The sequence below is a fragment of the Varanus komodoensis genome, unplaced genomic scaffold (genome assembly GCF_004798865.1).
Source record: "Varanus komodoensis strain SLA01 unplaced genomic scaffold, ASM479886v1 scaffold5, whole genome shotgun sequence".
Lineage (NCBI taxonomy): Eukaryota > Metazoa > Chordata > Lepidosauria > Squamata > Varanidae > Varanus > Varanus komodoensis.
This window is the reverse complement of record NW_025336087.1, coordinates 32,604,016-32,628,383: the sequence shown is the minus strand read 5'-3', so window position 1 is coordinate 32,628,383 and position 24,368 is coordinate 32,604,016. Positions and strand designations below refer to the sequence as shown.

General features: G+C 40.7%; 1 protein-coding gene across 1 annotated transcript in view; it reads left to right on the top strand.

Annotated features, from left to right (window-relative positions):
* The window catches only part of DTWD2 (DTW domain containing 2), a 93,435-nt gene that overhangs the window by 38,929 nt on the left and 30,138 nt on the right, over positions 1-24,368 (top strand). Inside the window, 2 exon segments of the mRNA XM_044446162.1 lie at positions 4,372-4,497; positions 11,451-11,640. Of these exon segments, the coding sequence (XP_044302097.1) occupies positions 4,372-4,497; positions 11,451-11,640 (316 nt within the window).

Below are 24,368 nucleotides of genomic sequence, written 5' to 3'. Positions count from 1 at the left end.
GAAAACCAATATGTTTCATCATTTATCTGACTGTCCTTCAAATATTTCAAGACCACTATCTTATCAATGTCTTGTCATGGCGAAGGGGCTTGCATAGCTCAATGAAGCTATGAGCTATGCCATGCAGGGGCACCCAAGATAGAAGGTCACAGCAGAGAGCTCTGACAAAAGGTGATCCACTGGAGAAGGAAATGGCAACCCATTCCAGTATCTTTGCCATGAAAATCCCATGGACAGCACCAAAAGGAAAAAAGATATGACACCGGAAGATGAGCCCCTCAGGTCGGAAGGTGTCAAATGTGCTACTGGGGAAGAGCAGAGGACTTGTACTAGTAGCGCCAGAAAGAATGAAGCAACCGGGTCAAAGCCGAAAGGACACTCAGTTGCAGATGTATCTGATGGAGAAAGGAGAGTCCGATGCTGTAAAGATCAATATTCCATAGGAACCTGGACTATAAGATCCATGAATCAAGGCAAGCTGGACGTGGTAAAACAAGAGATGACAAGACTGAACATCGACAGCTTAGGAATCAGTGAACTAAAATGGACAGGAATGGGTGAATTTAATTCAGATGACCATCAGGTATATTACTGTGGACAAGAATCCCTCAGAAGAAATGGAGTAGGCTTAACATCCAATAAAAGAGTAGGAAAAGCAGAACTGGGATACAATCTCCAAAATGACAGAATGATCTCGGTTTAAATCCAAGGCAAACCATTCAACATCACAGTAGTCCAAGTTTATGCCCCAACCACTGATGCTGAAGAGGCTGAAGTTGATCGGTTCTATGAAGGCCTACAACACCTTCTAGAATTAACACCAAAAAATTATGTCCTTATCATCATGGGGGATTGGAATGCTAAAGTAGGAAGCCAAAAGATAACCGGAATAGCAGGCAAGTTTGGCCTTGGAGTACAAAATGAAGCAGGGCACAGGCTGGTAGAATTTTGTCAAGAGAATACAGTGGTCATAGCAAACACTCTTTTCCAACAACCCAAGAGATGTCTCTACACATGGACATCACCAGACGGTCAACACAGAAATCAGATGGACTATGTGCTCTGCAGCCAAAGATGGAAAAGCTCTATGCAGTCAGTAAAAACTAGACCTGGAGCTGACTGTGGCTCAGATCATGAGCTTCTTGTTGCAAAATTTAGGCTTAAATTGAAGAAAGTAGGGAAAAGCACTAGGCCACTCAGGTATGACCTAAATCATATCCCTGATGAATATACAGTAGAGGAGACAAATAGATTTAAGGAATTAGATCTGATAGACAGAATGCCTGAAGAACTATGGACGGAGGTTTGCAACATTGTACAAGAGGTAGCACCTAAAACCATCCCAAAGAAAAAGAAATGCAAGAAGGCAAAATGGCTGTCTGAGGAAGCTTTACAAATAGCTGAGGAAAGAAGGAAAGCGAAAGGCAAAGGAGAAAGAGAAAGATACACCCAATTGAATGCAGAATTCCAGAGAATAGCTAGTAGAGATAAGAATGCCTTCTTAAAGAACAGTGCACAGAAATAGAAGAAAACAATAGAATAGGGAGGACCAGAGATCTCTTCAAGAAAAGTGGACATATGAAGGGAACATTTCATGCAACCACGATGAGGTGGTCACTGACCTCGAGCCAGACATCCTGGAATGTGAAGTCAAATGGGCCTTAGGAAGTCTGAGCAACAACAAAACTAGTGGAGGTGACAGTATTCCAGCTGAGCTATTCAAAATCCAAAAAGACAACGCAGTTAAAGTGCTACACTCAATATGCCAGCAAATTTGGAAAACTCAACAGTGGCCACAGGATTGGAAAAGGTCAGTTTACATTCTGATCCCAAAGAAGGGCAATGCCAAAGAATGTTCAAACTACCGCACCATTGCACTCATTTCACATGCCAGCAAAGTTATGCTCAAAATCCTACAAGCTAGGCTCCAGCAGTATGTGGACTGAGAACTACCTGAAGTACAGGCAGGATTTCGAAGAGGCAGAGGAACTAGAGATCAAATTGCCAACATACGCTGGATCATGGAGAAAGCTAGGGAGGTCCAGAAAAACATCTACTTCTGCTTCATTGACTATATTAAAGCCTTTGATTGTGTGGATCACAACAAATTGTGACAAGTTCTTAAAGAGATGGGAGTACCAGACCATCTTATTTGTCTCTTGAGAAACCTGTGTGCAGGTCAAGAAGCAACAGTGAGAACTGGACATGGAACCACCGATTGGCTCAAAATTGAGAAAGGAGTATGGCAAGGCTGTATACTGTCACCCTGTCTATTTAACTTATATGCAGAGCACATTATGAGAAAGGCAGGCCTAGATGAATCACCAGTTGGAATTAAGATTGCCTGGAGAAATATCAACAACCTCAGATATGCAGATGATAGCACTCTAATGGCAGAAAGTGAAGAGGAACTAAAGAGCCTCTTGATGTGGGTGAAGGAGGAGAGTGCAAAAATTGGCTTGAAACTCAATATTAAGAAAACTAAGATCATGGCATCTGATCCTATCACCTCCTGGCAAATAGATGGGGAAGAAATGGAGGTAGTGACAGATTTTATTTTTTTGGGCTCCAAGATCACCGCAGACGGGCACTGCAGCCAAGAAATTAAAAGACACTTGCTCCTTGGGAGGAAAGCAATGGCAAATCTAGACAGCATACTAAAAAGCAGAGATATCACCCTGCCAACAAAAGTGCATATAGTCAAGGCTATGGTTTTCCCAGTTGCAATGTATGGCTGTAAAAGCTGGACCATAAGGAAGGCTGAGTGCTGAAGAATTGAGGCCTTTGAATTGTGGGGCTGGAGAAGACTCCTGCAAGTCCCTTGGACTGCAAGGCGATCAATCCAGTCAGTCCTAGAGGAGATCAACCCTGACTGCTCTTTAGAAGGCCAGATACTGAAGATGAAACTCAAATACTTTGGCCACCTAATGAGAAGGAAGGACTCACTGGAGGAGAGCCTAATGCTGGGAACAATAGATGGAAAAGAAGAAGAGGACGGCAGAGAATGAGGTGGCTAGACCAGTTCACTGAAGCAGTCGGCGTGAGCTTAAGTGGACTCTGGGAGATGGTGGAGGACAGGAAGGCATGGAGGAATGTTGTGCATGGGGTCGCGATGGGTCGGACATGACTTCGCTTCTAACAACAACAACAAAAGTGTTGAGAAGAAAAAATCCCTACCAAATGTATATCATGTGATATGCTATTGATATTGCTACCATTCTGAATTGATTTTTGGACTACTCATCCTGGCATCTTTAATTAGACCTGAATGTATAGTTGCTTTCATTATATGGACTGAAACACACTCAGACATTATACATTGCTTTACATTGTTATGTTTTCTGCCTGATGAGCTATTCATATGTAACAGCTCATGTGAGTCAGGTGATTTGATCCACCCTAACGCAGAAATCAAAATAGCTTCTGAAATGGCCCAGTGTGATCTGTTTTGGGAGCTGTTGCACACAAATATGACTGGATCTGTTTTCAGCGGCAGCCATATCACATTGATCAGTTCTTCGGAACTGTATCAGATCTGTACAAGTCGTATTGCAAGCTTCCTCAGTGGGTTCTACACAAGTGCAAGATGAGAATTGGTGCTTAAATGGTAGGTTAAACTTCAGAAGCTCTAGCACTCCTTACTTGGAATATTTCTGAAGAGAAAAGCCCCATCAGTATTTGTATATTTCAAATAATTCATAATTTTATAAATCTTCATTGCATGTCCTAAGTGACATATTGCTTTTCTGTGGTAACAATAGCTGTCCCTGTTCTAATTTACTTGTAATTCGGACATTTTCAAGTTCAAGTATATCTTTGCCTTATAAACAGACCCGTGTGGGGATAGGTATGCCACTTTGTTGTCAAGGAGTATATTTCTGTTTTTTCTTTACTTTCCATTCCTCATTATTGCTAGTATTTGCTTTCAGCTTTATATAGTGGCACTGTATTTCAGTTCTGATTTTTTTACAAGGACCTATCTACAATGCTGGCTGGCTGGCTGGCTGGCTGGCTGTCTTTCTCTCTCTCTCATTCCCTGCCTGCCTGCCTGCCTGCCTGCCTGCCTGCCTTCCTAATGCTTACTTACTGCATAATAAAATATTTAAGCAGCTCAATTATTCTAGGATCTCTTTAGTTATGGCAGTAAGTTACTGTGATATGCATTGTAATTCTTACATATGCAGGTAGAATAAGAATTACAATGCACATCACATCAGAAAATTTCATTCAGTTATTTCAGTAAATAACTATACTGACTTCTGCATCTGGATGTATATAGTATATGTGTGTTTTACATGGGAATGTTTCTGTGTTTTGCATTCTAATGAGAACTCTAAATCTGATAATATATCATTATGATTCTAAAACAAGCTTTTGTTTTTATATTCAATATTAACTGAAGGAAAGTAGAGTGTTACGGACAGTCCCACTTCTGGCGGCTTGTCTACCCGAAGACAAATGTAAAGTCTTGATTGGTCGGCGTTTCAGTGAAGACAAGTAAGAACTGTTGATAATTTTCTATTATGAATACTTTTTTCCTAATCCATAATACTTTCTATTACTTGTTATATGTTTAATAGTGCACACATTCATAATAAAATGTCTAAACAGTAAGAAAGTTTGGACACATGTCTTGGTGCTCATGCATTCTTCCTCTCCCTCTCTCTTTCACACACACACACACACACACACAGAGCAGGGGTGGCCAAACCAAGCCTTGGGAACCTCACATTGCTCTTTGAGTTTATTTTGTGGTTTACCACAAAGTGCCCACTTGCCACTGCCTGCAGGCACCACTTGCTGCCTGTGGGCTCTCCCCATGGGCACCCACTTGCAGCTCTCAAACATCTGACAGTTACTATAGGGGGCTCTTCCGATGAGTATGTCTGATCACCCTTGATATATTGTGTCTCTCAGTCAACTCATGGTGCTTAATCTAAACTTGGATTTCTTTTCCACTTTCTGTGCTTCTATCTAGCATACATCTTAACACTGACTTTCTTTCAGTTCAATGTTAATTGAAAACTTGTACTTCCTATATTTTGTATTACAATCTCCTTTTTAAACTCTGTCTTATAGCCTGAAAATCCTTTGTGTGCTAACCAAGATGCTTCTCTTTTCTTTCTAGTATTTAGTAAACAGTTGGTGCTTTAAAAAGGGATCCAGGAATGATCTGGGAAGTTACAGGCCAGTTAGCTTAACATCTGTTCTGAGTAAATTGCTTGAAAACATTAAAGACAGAATCAGTATGCACAGAGAGGGACAAGCCCTGCTGAAAAAAATCAGCATGGCTTCTGCAAGGGAAAGTCTTGTCTCAGTAACCTATGGGAATTCTACGGGAGTGTCAGTAAGTGTGTAGACAGGAGCAATGAGGTAGACATTGTTTACTTGAACTTCAAAAGGCCTTTGGCCAAATCCCTCACCAAATGCTCCAGAGCAGACTAAAAAGCCAGAATAAGGGGGTGGGGGGATCACTAACTAGTTAAAGTACAGAAGACAGAAATAAATGGTAATTTCTTCCAGTGGAGATATGTCACCAGTGGAGTCCCACAGGGTTCTATATTGGGACCAATGCTTTTCAACCCATTCATAAATGCATTGTTGAAACCTGAGGATGTGGACAAGGGGCTTGGACAAGTTCATCTGGTCACGCACATACTCGACCCTTGCCCATCCTGGATGATCACCAAAGCCAAGGAAGTGATGCAGTCCTGGGTCCTGGAGGTCATCAACCCCTCTTTGAGGGAGGGTCTCGTTCCCTCTCTTTGAAGGAGGGGGTGAACAAGCCTCTTTTGAAGAAGGTGAGCCTGGAGCCAGAGAATGTCACAAATTATAGACTAGTGGCTAAGATCCCTTATTTGGACAAGGTGCTAAAGTGGGTAGTGGCCGGACAACTCTTGATGATCATATAAGCTGATTCTGAACCTCCTTCCTTTTCTTGGTCCTCTTAATAAAGCTATGCTCAGACCCATCTTCCCTTTGTGCAGCTCCCCTTCTCTTTCTTGCTCATATTCTATTTAGTGAAGTTCCTGCTCAGGTTAACCTCCTTCCATACAGCTTGTCACACTTCCTAGTTGTTCCCTATTAAAAGAATTACCACCTGGGGGCACTCTGCCAATCCGAGTCATAAGCAATGAATGCTTAGGAATTAGGTGTGTGCAGACATGTTGGAAATAATAAATACAATACCAAGGAGAAGAGGAAAGAAGATGAAGTGTTCTTAGAAGTACAGAGAAATGAAATAAAACACACCTCAGCCCTCAGGGGTACTAAAGCAGCATGAAATGCACCTAGGGATCAGGTTTTAGCTTTCATAGCTGTCTGCTCTTGCTCAGTGTAATCTCCTGGCAAATCTGTTCAAAGAAATGTTATTAAATTCATTACACAGAAAAAGATAGCATTTTATCTATTTACTGCCATTTTAATTTCATATATGCCATAAATAAAGCCATATCCTGTAATATAAGATTTGATTTAATAATCATTGTGTATTTTTGACCAAGTGAGGCTTGTTTCATAATTCATCAGGAAACCTTAAAGCTCAAATTCTGGGATATCGCCACTTTTAAAAGTTATACAAAGTTTTTTTTCAAACGTTTCTTTAATAATAAATAGTATTTCAGTTGAACAATATAAGACCTTAATAAATATTCTAAAACAAATATTACCAGAAAATTTGGAAGAAAATAACCCAATTTGCTAGCCGTTAGCAATCTTTATTTTAGTGTGTGAAATGCTTTGTTCATTTTTCTTCACTGTTCTGCACAATAATTAAGAAAATTCCACAAGTTTTAGTGGTCTTTTATATTGGGTTATTTTGTGTGTTTCCCTCCTTTGTTTTATGCCATTTCTATTTATTTAATTATGTCATTGTTACATGATCAAATAGCTTATATTTTCTGGGTGGTTACCAACAGTCATAAAAATCATCCAATAAAATGCCATAAAATCTTAAAAATACAATAATTTGAACCCAAAAAATTAAGAACCTAAGCTGAAAGCATATGTTGAAGAATACTCCTGTGAAAAACAACTTGAGATGAGTGATCCACTCAAGTCTTTGTGTATTCCAACATAACTTTAAATACTTCAAGGTATTGTCCTAAGCCATCTAAGCTTTATAGGTTAAAACCAGCACTTTGAATAGGAGTCAGAAGCATAGATGTAGTAATTGTAGGTGGGCAAGAACTGGACATCTATATTGCACCTACAGGTCCCAAATCTTAAACTGGCTGCCATATTCTGCTAAGTCTCACCTTCAGAATGCTCTTCCAGGACAGACTTATATCAGGTGCATCACAGTAATCTAATTCAGAGATTACCACTGCGTACTTGTCCAGAAAGGAGTTGGACCACAAGCCACAGCTGGTAGAAGGCATTCTGTGCAACTGAGGCCACAAAGATGGATAATGGGGAACCCTCAAGGTTAGAGACATTTCTGACAATTGGGAGAGGCTGTTTTTCATTTATATAGAAAATAAAGAAGACCTCAAGCATTTAGAAAAATAAGACATTTTTAATAATTCTTAGCATCTGAGTTGTAAGAAGTATTCAATGTGAGACTAAGGCTGTGATCCCAATTACATTTAGTTGAGAGTAAGACCCATTGAAGATGATTGGATTTACGTAGTTGTTATAAGTTTATTCTATAAGGTGCATCCAGTGAAATAAACTTTTTAACCTGGGAATGAGTTGATAACTTGGTCTGCCTTATCCAACACTGTTAGACTATGTTTGATTTTGGCATCTTAAAATAAGTATGGGATTTATTGTCTACTTCCAACTTGAGAGAGGTGCACAGAACAGGAGGAGTTATCACTTTTCCTATTAAACTGATTCCAATGGAGAAAGACTTTTATTAATGTAATTCTAAGTTTGGCTGATAAGAGAACATGTGGGGGAGATTAATCATCTGGGAAGAACATGGGGGCAATAAAAAGTGCTCTTAAAAAGATAAGTAGAAAGTTGCTTGTGTACTTTGTGACAAGGTCTGCACTTAAAAATTAATAAAGAATTCCTAGTCTTGGAATCAATATCAAAATGCCATTCTGGAGATAATATTCAAGTGCATGCTAGGCAAACCAGTTGGCTCCTTTCATTATTCCCAAAAATGTCCTATTGAAAAAAAAAGGGGGGGTTTCACAATTGTTGAATGCTGCTCAATCGGAAATCCATGCAGTTTCCCCCTACTGTCTGAGATAAGGTAGTGCTGATTGAGGGCAAAGCAACCCACGTGTGAATTTTCTCCCCAGGGAAGTTCACCTGATTCTATTTCAACATCAGGATTAGACCTTTTTTAGTTTCTAGGCTATTTAATATGATGATATAATTGCTTGCTGATTTGTTATGTACATATTGTATGCCAGTGTATATGTGAACTGCCATGAAAAATACTTATTGAATAGCAGTATGCAAATTCATTGAAAAAAGAATGAAGGCCTCTGAATACTCACAGGAGAACTTCCCCTTTGGTTTGCTTTCTTGCTTTGACCAAGGAGTGCGTACCTCCCTTTGCTGCTGAAACAACTGGGCTCTGAGAATAACCAATTTCCCTTTTCAGGTCCTTTTCTCAGAGAAGGGGTAACCTTGTTCCTCCCAGCTATTGAAAGGATTTTTGACCATTGAAAGGTCCAGGAACTGAATTCCAAAGATACATGTTCAATGACAATTTCCTTTTCATTTGGCATCCTTCAGATAATGAGTAGGAAACTGTATTTTGCCCCTGAAATTATTTTTCAGTGGAGTAAATTGTACCCTTTGAACATGAGGAAGAAAGCATGTGTGCTCTCCCCTCATCTCCTGCCTTCAGTGTTCAACCTATTGCTTGTCCGTTCTTCCTAACTAAGAATTTTGTCTTCAGATTTTAACTAAATGCTAGTGTAGTCTAGTGGTTAAGAGTGTGGGACTGGGACACAGGCGATCTGGCTTTTAGTCCCAACTCAGCCATGGAACGCAGTGGGTGCCTTTGGGCCAGTCACAGACTCTTAGCCCCAGCCACCTCACAGAGTTGTTGTTGTGGGGACAAGATGATGTAAGCTGCTTTGAGTTCTTTAACAAAGGAAAAAGCAGGACAAAATTCAAATGAATAAATAAAAGCTCAAAAACACCAGACCGCTGAATGGGGACTTGTACATTTAAGAAAAATGATTTAGAACAACCTTACTAGCTTGGTTAAATTTCCCTTAGCAAGAAAAGAATGTGCATTTTCCTGGTGAGGATTAAGAAGACAGAAAAATAAAGCCAGTGATGTAGCCCATGTATATACCCACTCCATGCAGAAAATACTTCTTTGCTGCTGCTTCTTCTTCTTTCAATAACAGATAAGGATTGTGAAAGAACACAAAATCAGCTTCTGCTTATTTTTAGCAATGCTAAATCTTTGGAGGATTGAAAATGCTGAATGGGATTCTCCTAACCGGAGGGGGAACTTTCATTTTGCCCTCTGCCTGCACTGAGGCAGCTCCCAGTCTTTTTATCAGCCTCTTTGAAGCAGCCAAGGTTCTGAGAAAAAATAATTTTCTTATGAAGAATCCACAAGACAGCCAGTGTGATGGTGAGACCATTGCACTGGGATTCCGGACATCCAGGTGCAAGACCTCACTTGGCCATGAAGCTCCCATTGTGGCTTTGGGGCAGCCACTCACTCTTGTGACCTGCCTCACAAGGGAGGGAATTCTCATGTGAAAGGACCTTCCCAAGGGTGGGCTTTATAGCCTATTCAGCTGGAAGAGGGAGGGCTGTGATTCTCCAGACTAATTTTGTGCCAACTTTTGTTTATGATACCTTAAACCCCCTTCCCTGCAAAACAAAAAATGAAAACAAAACCCTTAATAAACTAACATTAAGTGATGCCAGCTCTGCTCTTTAGTCTGCTTTGTTTTTATAGGGGTTTTGGTCTGTAGCCTAGGGCCATACTTGCTTGTCTATAGCTTGTACATAACAAAGGGTAACTGATTAAAACTACAATAACTAGCCTTTCTAGCAAAGTAGAGGAAGCAGCCTGCAACACTAGTTGCAGCACTGCAAAATCTGGACACCAAAACTGCCACCCCTGTTATAGGGTCATAGTAAGGAAACAAAAGCAGCAGCATATGTGGGTTACTTACAGGCAATCATTAATTACCATCTGTCACAATGTAAGGTACAGTTCGCATATCTGAACAGTTGAATTCTTCCAGGGCACGTTCTCTTACCTCCCAAAGACAGAGTCAATCTAAGAACTTCTCAGTATTATTGCTCATGTGGCCATGTAGGTGCTCTTTAATTACCTTTGTCTGATGTTCACTTGTTTACACTTTCTCTCTGCCAAGGGCTTGGTGCACTCACTTGCATTTGTGTATTTTCCAGAGGGATAGACTTGATAGTATACAGCATGGGTCCTCAAATTACGGCCTGTGGGCTGGGTCCGGCCCGCCATGCCCATTTATCCGGCCCACCATAGCTCACCACATGTGCACGCGTGGCAAGGTGCCAGCTTGCTCTCAAAGAGATCGTTTTGGACTCGCTCAGAGAAAAGGATCTCCCTGTGAGCAAGCCAGCGCCTTGCTGTGTACATGCCCACCAGTGGTTTGCTCCCAAGGAGATCCTTTTCTCCGAGTAAGTTCAAAAGTATCTTGCAAGGAGATCGTTTTTTACTCTCTAGGAGAAAACGATCTCTATGTTCGCACGCATGCCCACCCCCCGCCCCAGCCCACACCCTCCGCCTGCTCGCCCACACCTCCTTCGTGGCCCATGCCCATCACCGGCACCTTTCAACTGGCCCCCAGTTCAAAAAGTTTGAGGACCCCTGGTCTACAGGATCTGAAGCAACAAAGGCTTTTGCAACGCTCTAACAGTTAAAAAAATATTGTTGTATAAACTTTGTGGCCTAGATGTATGATGTTTATCCTTGGCTGGCAGGCATATGCATACACATATGTAGAGGGAAAAAGAGTCAAGAGGGAGGTCAGAAAACAAAATGCAAAAAGTACATTAACATTTAAATATATGCAAAATACATAGAGTGACTATTCACAGAGCAGTGTTAATTAAACTTGGATACCTGGCACTGATATGAATTAACAGTTGTTATCCAGTTTTCCTGAGATTTAAGAGCTGCACATAGTCCTGTGGTTGAGGTGCACATTGCACAATGTTCCTTTTTCAACATCTGTCCAAAATCTTCAACACATGATTCTTGCTATGGACAGTTCTCTGTAATATGTATCATCCTTGAGGAATAGTAGAAAGTGCTGAAGACTGTGGGTAACTAATTCCATTTAGCTGAATGATGAACAGAAGTGAAGTTCTAAACACATATTGATAACGACATTATCAGGACTTTATTATTAAAAGAGAGGAATATCTTGAATTGAAATGAGGGGTAGGTGAGTAGAAAAAGTTGAGCAAGGCATGTATCATTACTTATCAGACAAACAAACACCTAAAATCTTCCCTCCTGCAATTTTTAGGTACCCTGACTTAGCATCTGTGTGCAGAAATTCAAATACCTTAATATTATATCCTGGAGCTGGAGCAGCAAATTTGGAAGAAGAAGATCTGAACTCCTCTGATCCCTATGTGATCATCATCATTGATGGAACATGGAGCCAGGCTAAAGATATATTTTTTAAGAACTCCCTTTTTCGAATACCTAAACAGGTAAGGTTTAATATTCTGTAGTTTAAAATCATATGTATCACTGACTTCTCAATTTTGACTTGTGGACACTTAGGGTAACATAATCATTCGCACATTATTTTATTATATGTGTCATAACCATTCTTCTCCCCCTCCTTCCAAGCAGGCCAGGACAAAGGCTTTCTCATTCAAAAGGCTTTATTATATTAAAGCTGACCAGCTTTTTTCATACAAAAGAAAAGAATTGCAGAAGTTAATAACAAAGACACAAACCAAGCTATAGTATTGGGCACTAGGGAAATATAGCTTAATGATAAGAAGTTGTTTCCAAGCCGAATATTCTGCCTTCCTTCCAAAACTGAAAGGTTCCGCTCAACATGGGATTCCCCTGCTTCAAGGCCAATCTCTTGGAGTATTTGAAGCTTTTCAACTGGTCAGCTCTCTTAACCTGATGCAGCTTCTTCAAGTTAATTTTATTAGGACTGCCTCTCCTGCATCAGTTCACAAACTAAACTTCCCCAGAATATTTGAAACTGTCTGATTCTCAGCAACTGCCTGGCTTATCACTGGTACTGTTGCCCTTGGAAATTCAGCTGCAGATTCTGACCTCACTTCTTCATCTGATTTAGGAATTGATTCCACAAACTTTGGAAGGCTCTTTTGTAGGAATAGTAGACTCATCCCTAAATCAAGGCATAAATTTACAAATTTACATAAACCTATGTAAATTTAGACAGAAAAACTTTAACAACTCCCAGCATTTCCCAGTCAGCATGGGTTACAACTTTTTCTGTTTAAACCTAAATAGGATTGTGCCCTTGATGTAGAAAAGGTAATTCCAAGCTCTTCCCTCACATACAGTTTTCCACACGTGATCCCGTAATTTTTATTTAACTGATTGGGTTAAAACCAAACTCTTCATTACTTCTAAGAAACCTTGTAGGAATTTGGGTGGATATTTACAGGATACAGAGTGATAAATGTTCATCTAGGAGAAAAAGTACTTGGGCATAGCACTTTTCCTTCCAAGAAGAAGTGCATTACTAAAGGGTGATTTCATAAGAATTTTTATGTTGTGTTGCCTTTGGTTCTGGAAGAATTGAGCTGCAATTCTTTTGTAGTAACTGATTTTCTGTTGAAAGTGTGCCTAATACCCTTGTTGGCACAGAGCATACTGAAATGCACAACTGCATACCATGGGGCATTTATGCAACTCCAACTCCTCAGATAGACTGTCTAGTTACCTACAGAATGCACTTTTGTGAAAGAAGGGGTAATTTAGTATGTTCCTCTGTTCAGGGTTCTTATCATGCATGATGAACTTCTAGCAAGTGCCTCCGTGTATAAATTAACAAAATATGTAGGTACTACATGTGAACAACCCTATATTCATAGGCCTTAATCATATAATATTTCTGTGTTATATTATGTAAATCAGTATTTGCTTGCTTGCTTGTACTCCCTTCTCTGTCTATTGCTTGTGTTCTCTCTCTCTCTCTCTCTCTGTGTGAGTGTGTGTCTGAGAATGTGCATGGCTGAATTAACACTGATGCTATTGGTGTTTTTTAGGGGCAATTTTCAGTTTTTTACATTTCTATATCAATGCAATTAATTCAGCTTGTAGTAACACGGGTATTGTGTTGAATTAGGAAAAAATGGCCTGTAATTTTTTTAACATGGTAATTGGTGGTGTGTTATCTTTTGTGCTTGTGGCCACAGTATGTGAAAGCTTGTACTTTCCCTATGCACACTGTTTCCTGGAGAGACCACACAACTTGTCCTTTTGTAAATAAATTGTCATAATTGCTATGTAGACAATGAATCCTACTGTGATTATTCCCATACTGTCCAATAGCCAAAGCTCTCTGGGTGGCAACTTAGGACATGATCCTGTGCATGTCTAGACATGCATTAGGAAATCCTGGGAGTTGTAGGAATTTTACCTGTCTAAACATGCACAGGATTACAGCCTTAATCTCTTTCACGTAGAGGATTTATTGGATGATATTATGTAAAAGCAAAGATTTTGACATTTTTAATGATGGTATATCAGAGTGCATATTCTTTGAAGTACTTTTTACTTTCATCCACTAGGTGCTAGATAGATTGACTAAACATTATGAAACCTTAAATTCCATTATGTTTATAAAAATTAATACATGTCAAAAATTCAGATGAAGAATTTCCATTGCTTTAAAGACTATGAACTAGATTCACTTCACTGTCACTGAATCTTGGATGAAGAATTTTATTGGATTATTTTAATAATGATCAAGCAGTTAATCAGAAAGCACAAGCTATATGTGTGACTCCTAGACAGTTCAGAACTGAGATTTCCCTGCTCTGCTCTCCACCTCCCAACAGCACCTTAGAGCAGGAGGTGGGGAATGAACTGATCTGGGAGATGGCAGTAAGTGCAGAATAATAGATCCTACTGGGAATGAGTTTCTAAGTATCATGAAATGGGTTATAATCTTTATTTACCTTCTAACAGTTAGATTGGGGAGAAAGACCTGCCTCATGTTGTCTTTTCCAAAAGATACCTTTGATTAGACCAGTGAAGTAAGGAAAACTAGCAGTTCCTCCCCAGCACTGAATGCTGCAGCTTCTTCAAGAATGATTGGGAAAAGGTCTGCTGAAGTCAAATAGCTTGTAACTTACTAGACAATAGAGAGTCAATGAGGTGTAGTGGTTTAGAGCATGAGACTGACTTTGGGCCAGTCGCCAACTCTCAAACCAACTTACCTCACAGGGTTGTTGTGGTGATAAGATTGAGAGGAAAATGAAGTAACCTGGTTTGAGTCCATTGTAACGAAAGAGCGGGGTATAAATCTAATAAATAAATAAAATAGATCTTGCAAGCTTGATAGAAATTCTGAATTCAGCTTGTAACCCTTTCTAGTCAGGTTGGATTCAAGGATCCTAACTCAGGCCATCATAGGAAAATGGGAAGCTGTTGTATTTATTTGTAAACTGCTTACAGAGTCCTTTGGACTAATTAATGTGGAATATAAGTTGAATGAATGAATGAATGAATGAATGAACGAATAAAATCACCATATCAAGCTATTGGTTTGTCTACATGACCCTTTCTCAACCTGGTGCTTTGCAGGATAGATAGACAGATAGATAGATATTTACTAGCACTTCAGCAACCACAGCCGTGAATAATGCTCAGGAATATTGAGAGTTGAAGTCCAGAATATCTGGAGAGCACCAAGTTAAGGAAAGCTGATCTGAATCAGAATTGTCCATGTGGACTGGAATCAGCTCTGTTGTGTTTCAAAGCCACGTGTTTCTACCTGGATACTGTTGATTGAACTTAGGATCCTCTGAAGGAAAAGCATAGCTTACCAATGAGCCACAGCCTTCCCCAAATCTCAGCCTTTTAAATATCTATATAAAATGAATTGACAAAGTGATATAAATCTAGATACATGCTCCTACTACAGTTCAAGAGATTTTATTTATTTATTATTAGAATTCGAGTTTATGAATAGAATATCTAATGGTTTTTAGCTCATTTGGTAGAGTGAAATACTAATCATAAATGTAGTATTTGTTGACTCACTTAAAAGAATCACTTAAAAGATTCTTTATCCCAGGCCAGTTCTGCTATCTTTTTCATCTGGTTTAAAATGTTCATTAACTTTTATTTATTACTCTTATTAATTTCAGAGTGACTTTCATGGCATAAAACGTAAGAAGAGTAACGTATGTTAATGCAACTGGAAACATTATAGAGACACATTTAAAAATGAAAATGAATCAATGCATCTTTCTAGCTCACAAACTCAGATAGTTATGCTAGTACTTATCTGCTGTAAAATTCTGGTGCAGTTTATTCTTTGGTTCTTTTGATATTTCATCTTCATTCTATTTTTAATAACCTTTTGTTTAAAAAATTGCCTATGGGTTCAATACAAATAATCAGGATTATTGTGTTTGACCATCTTGATCATTGCAAATGAGTTGCTGTGGATTTTGACAGTGACCATATGTGACTGTTTTTCTTGATCGATATGGAACCCAGCCTGCAAGAAGTGGAAAAAGAGGCACAGAGAAACTTTTGAAATGGGTTTTTGCAGTCGATGAACAAGAGGTAATACATTAGGGAATGAGAGAGTTTATAGCTGTGAGGCTTTGTGTCTGGAACTGTGTGGAGCACATTGGGGTACAGATGCTCTGGGTACAGTGTTACCTCTGCTGTCTGCTGTAGGTGTCTCTGTTTCTAAGAGGCCCTCTGTATGCTTATAAATAAAATAAACATAATAAATGCATTGTCTGTTCCCAATGCCCTCTCATGCAAATGAAGCGGAACCCTGTGGCACTCCTACTGGAACTTTTCACCGCTTAGGAAAGTAGGGACAATGTTGTACTATTCTGTCACCAACATACCATTACAATTGGAGAATTCTGAATTCACATAAAAGGAAAAGACTGGATAGGAACTTCATAATGTTAAATGTTAGCCCAGCTGTGTAAGAACAGCTTTGGGGAAGAGGTTCTAGGAAGGACAGTAGGTCAGTGATAGAGGACATATTCTTTGCATGGAGAATGTCCTAGGTTCTATCTGTTCGTCTCCAGCCTGGACAGAAAGAACTATTTCTTAAAAGCCTGCAAAACCACTGCTAGTAGGTGTTGACAGTACTGCCCTAGAGGCAATAGTAGTTTGGCTCAGTATAATGCAACTTTCTATGATCTTATAACAACAGCATATTCAGAGCTCTGCCATGTGTGAAGATAGGGAGTTACGTTCCCTATTGGCACAGATAGACAAAATATTAAGAAGCAAAAGCTGTAACGTGTGGCCGGTTCACCATTGAAGAGCTTTGAATTCTCATGATTCACACAGTTAAACTGGCATGCTGAGAACTGTCTAGCAATTTTGTCATGATTTATTAATTGTGGATCTTTACTGGGGCTGTAAAGGCTTATCGCTAATTACTGGAATTATTGCAATAAAATGTTTTATTGAGATGTTAGAATAGTTTGGATCATGCCATTGTAAACAGTGATAAAACAATTGTGTGATTATGCCAACATGAATCATGTGATCCTCTTAACCAATATTTCTAGTATATGAATTAGGTTTTGGCCGTTGACAGTAAGCTGCAGCTTGCCAAAAGTATTCCCTTTAACACTATTTCCTAGTCTGTATGTAAATTATAAGATCACTATTTACTCTATCCTGAAAGCTTTTAGAAACTCCACTAAACAATTGAAAGGAAGAAGTCGTAACTGTCTGGAAAGTTGATAATCATGTTCCTTTTAATAAAATTTATATATGAGAAGTACTGTTGCTATCAGTAGAAGTTATTGGTACATGAACCACAGTTTCTTTTACAGTCCCCCAAATCAGCCAAATATAAGTTGAAGGAGCATATCCATGTTTTATTTCCACAAATACAAAGATTATATTATTGCACTATTTTGTTTTAATAAAAATGTCTAAGTCTTTGAGAGTAAATTGTATAACATACACGTAAAGCACAAACTATGCAATACCTCTTCTCTAAAGAATTACCAAATTTTGAATTTCAAAATAAATTTTTATTACTAGAAATAATTTAAATTTTAATAAAACAGTTGCCATATAAGCACTTATACCACTTGCACAAATCACACTCCTGACAAGAACATTGGAACAAAAAATTGTGTTTGATCTAAGTTTAGTACTATCTGTTCCAGTGAACACATGGTCATTGCTAAAATTAATAATGATGCATTTAATTCCCCTTTCCCTTCCATGATGTCTAAGGCTACAATCCTAGAAGCAGCAGGAAATCACATTTAACTCACTGGGACTAAGTTGTGAGTAGATATCCATAAGATCTATGGACCCTATGTACTGTTGGAAGAAATAAAGCACCTAGATATGGTACTCAGAACTATTCCAAGGTGGAGAGACTGAATAGGGCCAAGTCCTACCAAGAGTATGCTAGCAAATATGAAAAACAAAACAATGGCTGACAGACAGGAAACATTTAATATACATCCCAATCTCCAGGAAAGTGGGTACAAAAGAGACCCACATCTGTAGGACCATTGCACTAATTTCCCACCAAGCAAAGTGCCGCTCAAACTGTTACACCAACAAATTTTACCCTATCTGAAAAATAAAGGCACTCAAGATCATATAGCAAATATGCATTGTCTACTGCAGCTCTGGAAAGAATTTAAAAAGACTAGTCATTGCTTTATAGACTATAGCAAAGCCTTTGACTATGGAGCTTGAGAAGCTATGAATGGTCCTGAAAGAAATGGGTTTGGCTCAGCACTTGATTGTTCTGATTCATAACCTGTATTGTGGACAAGAACCTACTGTTAGGATGAAATACGGAAAAACAGAAGGGTTTCTTATAGACAGGGGCATCAGACAAGGGTGTATTTTATTTCCCTGATGATTCAGCCTGTACACAGAACATAATCAACAGCAAAGCTGGATAATTTAAGATATGCAGATGATTCCATACTTCTGGTAGAAAGCATCAATTACTTGAAATGACCCCTAGTGAAAGTGAAAAAGAAAGCACAAAAGCAGGATTATAGCTGAAAATTAAGAAAACAAAAATCATAACTATAGAAAAATCACAGAATGTTACTGTCAATAATTAAGAAATTGAAATTATGAAAGATTTTGCATACCTCAGCTCAGTTATCAATTCAAGGGAGAGCACAGCCACGAAATCTGAAGATGACTGAGACCTGGAAGGGCAGCAGCGAAGGAACTAAGCAAGATTATCAAGTGTAAGGATATTTCACTAGAGACCAACATCATTCACATGATTATATTCTTGATCACTATGTATGGGTGTGCAAGCTGGGCAATGAGAAAGCTGACATGAAGAAAATTGATGTGTTCAAACCATGCTGCTGGAGGAGAGCTTTGCGAATACCCTCGATTGACAGAATAGTAAACAAGTGAGTCCTAGATCAAATCAAGCAAGGCTTTCCCTAGAGGCAAAACGTCAAAGCTGAGGCTTTGGTCACATCATGAGCAGGCAAGAATCAATGGAGAAGACAATCATGCCAGGGAAAGTTGAAGGCAAAAGAAGAAAGGGGGGACCAAATGGATTGACTTCTTAAAGGAAGCCTCAGACTTGACTTTAGAACAACTAAACGGGGTTTTTCATGCATAGGGTTGTTGTAAGTCAGAGACAACTTGACTGCCCATAGCAACAACACAATGTCAGCTTCCATTGATGTGCATTAGGAAAATGAGTAATGCTATGAGAAAATAATTTAGGTAAGTGTCCTACTTACCATTTGGAAGGACAATCTAAGCAGTTATATGCCACCTACTACTTTAGTCTCAAGGCAGCTTGCAATGAAGATAAAAACACATAAAATACATCTATAAAGATAAAAACACATATGAAATAAAATACAGAAACATAGAAACAGAGCGAGTCAGAAGGGACCTCTCGGGCCATCTAGTCTGACCTCCGGCACCAGCCGGCTCCGCTCATGACATGCCCATCATGTGGACGTCCAGCCTATCCTTGAACACCCACACCGATGGGGCCTCAACAACCTCTCGTGGAAGCCCAATCCACACCCTTGCGGTCCTGACTGTCAGGAAGTGCTTCCTGGCATCCAAATGGAATCTTGGCTCCCTGAGCTTTGCTCCATTGGAGCGTGTCCTGCCTTCCTCTGCAGGGGAGAACAGGTCTCTACCCATCTCCATGTGACATCCCCTCACATACCAACATATGTCGCCAACATATCCCCTCTGAGTCTCCTCCAGGCTGAAGAAACCCAGTTCCTTCAGTCTCGCCTCATACGGCATCCCCTGCAAACTGGCTACCAACCTTGTGGCCCTATGCTGCACTGACTCCAACCTGGCTATATTCTTTCTGTAATGAGGGGCCCAAAACTGAACACAATACTCCAGTTGCGGGCGCACCAGAGTTGTGTAGAGTGGTAGTGATACCTCTCTTGATCTAGAAGCCACACTTCTGGCTATGCAACCAAGGGTGGCGTTCACCCTCTTGACCACCGCATCACACTGCTGACTCATGTTTAGCCTGCAGTCAACCAGTACCCCGAGGTCCCTCTCACAAGTGCTGCTCTCCAGCCACTTGTCACCTAACCTGTACTTATGACACCTATTCCTATGCCCCAAGTGCAAGACCTTGCACTTATCCACATTGAACGCCATCCTGTTGTCTCCTGCCCACTTCCATAGTCTGTCCAGATCCTTTTGGATTTGGAGTACCTGCTCCTCAGTTGTGGCCACTGCTCCAGTTTTAGTGTCATCTGCAAATTTGATCTGCAGACTGTTCACCCCTTCTTCCACATCGTTAATGAAAAGATTTAACAGGATCAGCCCCAGGACAGAGCCCTGGGGGACCCCGCTTGTCACTGGCTGCCATCCTGATGATTCCCCGCTAATGGTTACCGTCTGCTTTCGGTCAGTCAACCATGCCCTAATCCACTGGACAGTGCTTTGGTGTATCCCAAAACTCCTCAGTTTCTCCACCAGGATATCATGGGGCACTTTGTCAAAGGCCTTGCTGAAATCCAGGTATACCACATCCACTGCATCCCCTCCATCTAGCCATCTCGAAACCTTGTCATAGAATTCCACAAGGTTTGTCTGGCAGGACCTGTTTTTGCAGAAGCCGTGTTCTGTGGCTGTCAGCCTCCCTTCCCTATCTAGCATCACTAGATCTCTCTCTATTATGAGCCTTTCCACTGTTTTTCCTACAATGAATGTAAGGCTAACCGGTCTATAATTCCCCATGTCCTTTCTACTACCCTTTTTGAAAATTGGTACAACTGATGCCACCCTCCAGTCTTCTGGAACTTCACCTGTTCTCCACAAGGTCTCAAAAATGGAGGCCAGTGGGCGTGCGAGAACCCCTGCCAACTCTCTAAGTACTCTTGGGTGTAACCCATCAGGGCCTGGCACCTTTGTAATGTCCAATGCCCTGAGGAGCCCCTCGACTTCAAGAGGGGTGACTCTAATCTGTGCCCCTAAGTCCCCAGCCTCATCTAATCTCCTATGTGGATATCCCCCATCCTGCTTTGGGGAGAACACAGAGGCAAAATAGTCATTTAGCATCTGTGCCTGTTCCCTCATATCAGTCACTGGATCTCCTTCCTCCTTATTTAGTGGTCCCACCACTTGTCTCCCCTTCCTCTTCCTATTTACATGCTGAAAGAAGCCCTTTTTGTTGCTCTCGATATTCTGGGCAAGTCTCAGCTTGTAATCAGCCTTAGCCTTGCGAAGAATCCTTCTGCAATGGGCCTCCTCCTCCTGGTATACCCTTTTGTCTATTTCCCCCAGTAACCATTTCCTACAGAGGTTCCTCTTTCGTCTAATCCCTCTAACCACCTCCTTTCGCATCCATGGCGGCACTCTCCTCCGCCTCCCCACCTTACTGACTAGAGGTATCATCAAGGCTTGATAAAACTTCATTATCGAAATTTAAAACCTAACAATAACAACCAGACAAAGCAGCAGTGCAGGGGAGGGCTTGATCAATCACTGAAAAACTTTTAAAAAGAAATGTTTTTGCCTGGTGCTGAAACTGCAATAGAGACAGCACTAGGCGAACATCCCAGGGGAGGCTATTCCATAGGCAAGGACCAGCCACCAAGAAGACCCTTCATCTATTTGCCATCCCCCTAGCCTCTTTGAGGGATGGTTCTTGCAGAAGGGTCTCCTGGCCTGATCTTAAGGGATGGGCAGGTTTGTATGGGAGGAGGCAGTTCTTCAGGTAGTCAGGCCCTAAACCATTTAGGGATTTATATGTCATAAGAAGCACCTTGAATTGGGCTTGGGCAAATCTCTGAGCACTGGGTTAATGTGCACCCTGAGAGGTGCACCTGTTATCGACCTTGTTGCTTGATTCTGAACCAGTTCTGGACCATCTTCAAGGGCAGTCCCACGTAAAGCACATTGCAGTAATCTATTCTGGATGTTACCACGGCATGGGTGACTGTCCTCAGGCTCTGTCCATTCAGGTAGGGGCATAGTAAGTAAATTTGGCATAGTTGTAGGAAGGCACCCCTGGACACCAAGTCCACCTGTGCTTCAGTCCACCTGTGCTTCCAAGGACAGACTCAGGTCCAAGAGCACCCCCAAACTATGAACCCTGTCCCTGAGGGGAAGTGCAACCCTATCAAGTACAGGGAAATGCCCCTCCATCCTGTTGGGCAGACCCCTACTAACAGCACCTCCTTTTTGTCTGGTTTAAGTTTCAGTTTCAGTTTGTTGGCCCTCATCCAGTCCAGTATGGCGCTTCTGTGAAAAAGGCAAATCTTACGTTGGGCATAATTAGAAAAGGAATCAGAAATGAAACTGCTAGTACTATGTCCTTATGCAAAACTATGGTGCAGCCACACTTGGAATACCATATACACTTCTGGGCATTACACCTCAAAAAGAATATTGTGAAATTGGAAAAGGTGCAGAAAGGGGCAGTCAGAATGGTCAAAATGCTGGAGGTTACAATGTTTGGGCTTGTTTAGCTTAGAAAAAGACAAGTATGGAAAGACATGAAATGATGCATAGTGTGGAGAAAGTGGATAGCTTTCTCCTCAAATACTAGAAAGTAGAGTTATTCAATAAATCTGAATCATCAGGGATTAAGGACAGATAAAAGCAAGTATTTCTTCATATAAGACACAGTTAAGCTATGGGATTTTCTACTACAAGGTGCAGTGATAGCCACCAACTTGGATGGCTTTACAAGGGGATTAGACAAATTTATGAAGAATAAGACTATTGATGACTACCAGTTATGATGTTTATATTTTGCCTTCAGTTTTGGAAGCAGTATGCTAGAGGGTTCTTTTGTATGTATGTCCTGTTTGTGGACTTCCCATGATGAACATGAAGATTTTGAACTGAGAAAAGACAAGGCTACATTGTTGTTGTTGTTAGTCGCGAAGTCGTGTCCAACCCATCGCGACCCCATGGACAACACTCCTCCAGGCCTTCCTGTCCTCCACCATCTTCCAGAGTCCACCCAAGCCCACACCAACTGCTTCAATGACTCCATCCAGCTACCTCATCCTCTGCCGTCCCCTTCTTCTTTTATTTATTTATTAAAACATTTCTATGCCGCCCCATTCGCCAAAGTCTCGGGGCAGCTCACAACATAAGATAAAGTACAAACATAACAATATAAAAATAACAATATAAAAAAAATAACAATATAAAATTGCCATCTATTGTTCCCAGCATTAGACTCTTCTCCAGGGACTCTTTCCTTCTCATTAGGTGGCCAAAGTGTTGAGTTACATCTTCAGGATCTGGCCTTCTAAAGAGCAATCAGGGTTGATCTCCTCTAGGACTGACCGGTTTGATCGCCTTGCGGTCCAAGGGACTCGCAGGAGTCTCCTCCAGCACCACAATTCAAAGGCCTCAATCCTTTTGCGCTCAGCCTTCCTTATGGTCCAGCTTTCACAGCCATACATTGCAACTGGGAAAACCATAGCCTTGACTATATGCACTTTTGTTGGCAGGGTGATGTCTCTGCTTTTTCGTATGCTGTCTAGATTTGCCATAGCTGCAGTCTTGCCTGCAGTCCCCATCTGCAGTGATCTTGGAGCCCAGGAAAATAAAATCTGTCACTACCTCCATTTCTTCCCCATCTATTTGCCAGGAGGTGATAGGATCAGATGCCATGATCTTAGTTTTCTTAATGTTGAGTTTCAAGCCAACTTTTGTGCTCTCCTCCTTCACTCGCATCAAGAGGCTCTTTAGTTCCTCTTCACTTTCTGCCATGAGAGTGGTATCATCTGCATATCTGAGGTTGTTGATATTTCTCCCAGCAATCTTAATTCCATCTGGTGATTCATCTAGCCCCGCCTTTCTCATGATGTGCTCTGCATATAAGTTAAATAGACAGGGTGACAGTATACAGCCTTGCTGAACTCCTTTCTCAATTTTGAACCAATCAGTGGTTCTGTGTCCAGTTCTCACTGTTGCTTCTTGACCCGCATGTAGGTTTCTCAAGAGACAAATAAGATGGTCTGGTACTCCCATCTCTTTAAGAACTTGCCACCATTTGTTGTGATCCTCACCATCAAAGGCTTTAGCATAGTCAATGAAGCAGAAGTAGATGTTTTTCTGGACCTCCCTAGCTTTCTCCATGATCCAGCGTATGTTGGCAATTTGATCTTTAGTTCCTCTGCCTCTTCGAAATCCTGCCTGTACTTCTGGTAGTTCTCAGTCCACATACTGCAGGAGCCTAGCTTGTAGGATTTTGAGCATAACTTTGCTGGCATGTGAAATGAGTGCAATGGTGCGGTAGCATGAACATTCTTTGGCATTGCCCTTCTTTGAGATCGGAATGTAAACTGATCTTTTTCAGTCCTGTGGCCACTGCTGAGTTTTCCAAATTTGCTGGCATACTGAGTGTAGCACTTTAACTGCGTTGTCTTTTTGGATTTTGAATAGCTCAGCTGGAATACTGTCACCTCCACTAGTTTTGTTGTTGCTCAGACTTCCTAAGGCCACACATTCCAGGATGTCTGGCTCGAGGTCAGTGACCACCCCATCATGGTTATCAGGGACATTAAGCTCTTTCTTGTATAGTTCTTCTGTGTAATCTTGCCACCTCTTCTTAATCTCTTCTGCCTCTGTTAGGTCCCTTTCATTTTGGTCCTTTATCATGCCCATCTTTGCATGAAATGTTCCCTTCATATCTCCAATTTTCTTGAAGAGATCTCTGGTCCTCCCTATTCTATTGTTTTCTTCTATTTCTTTGCACTGTTCATTTAAGAAGGCA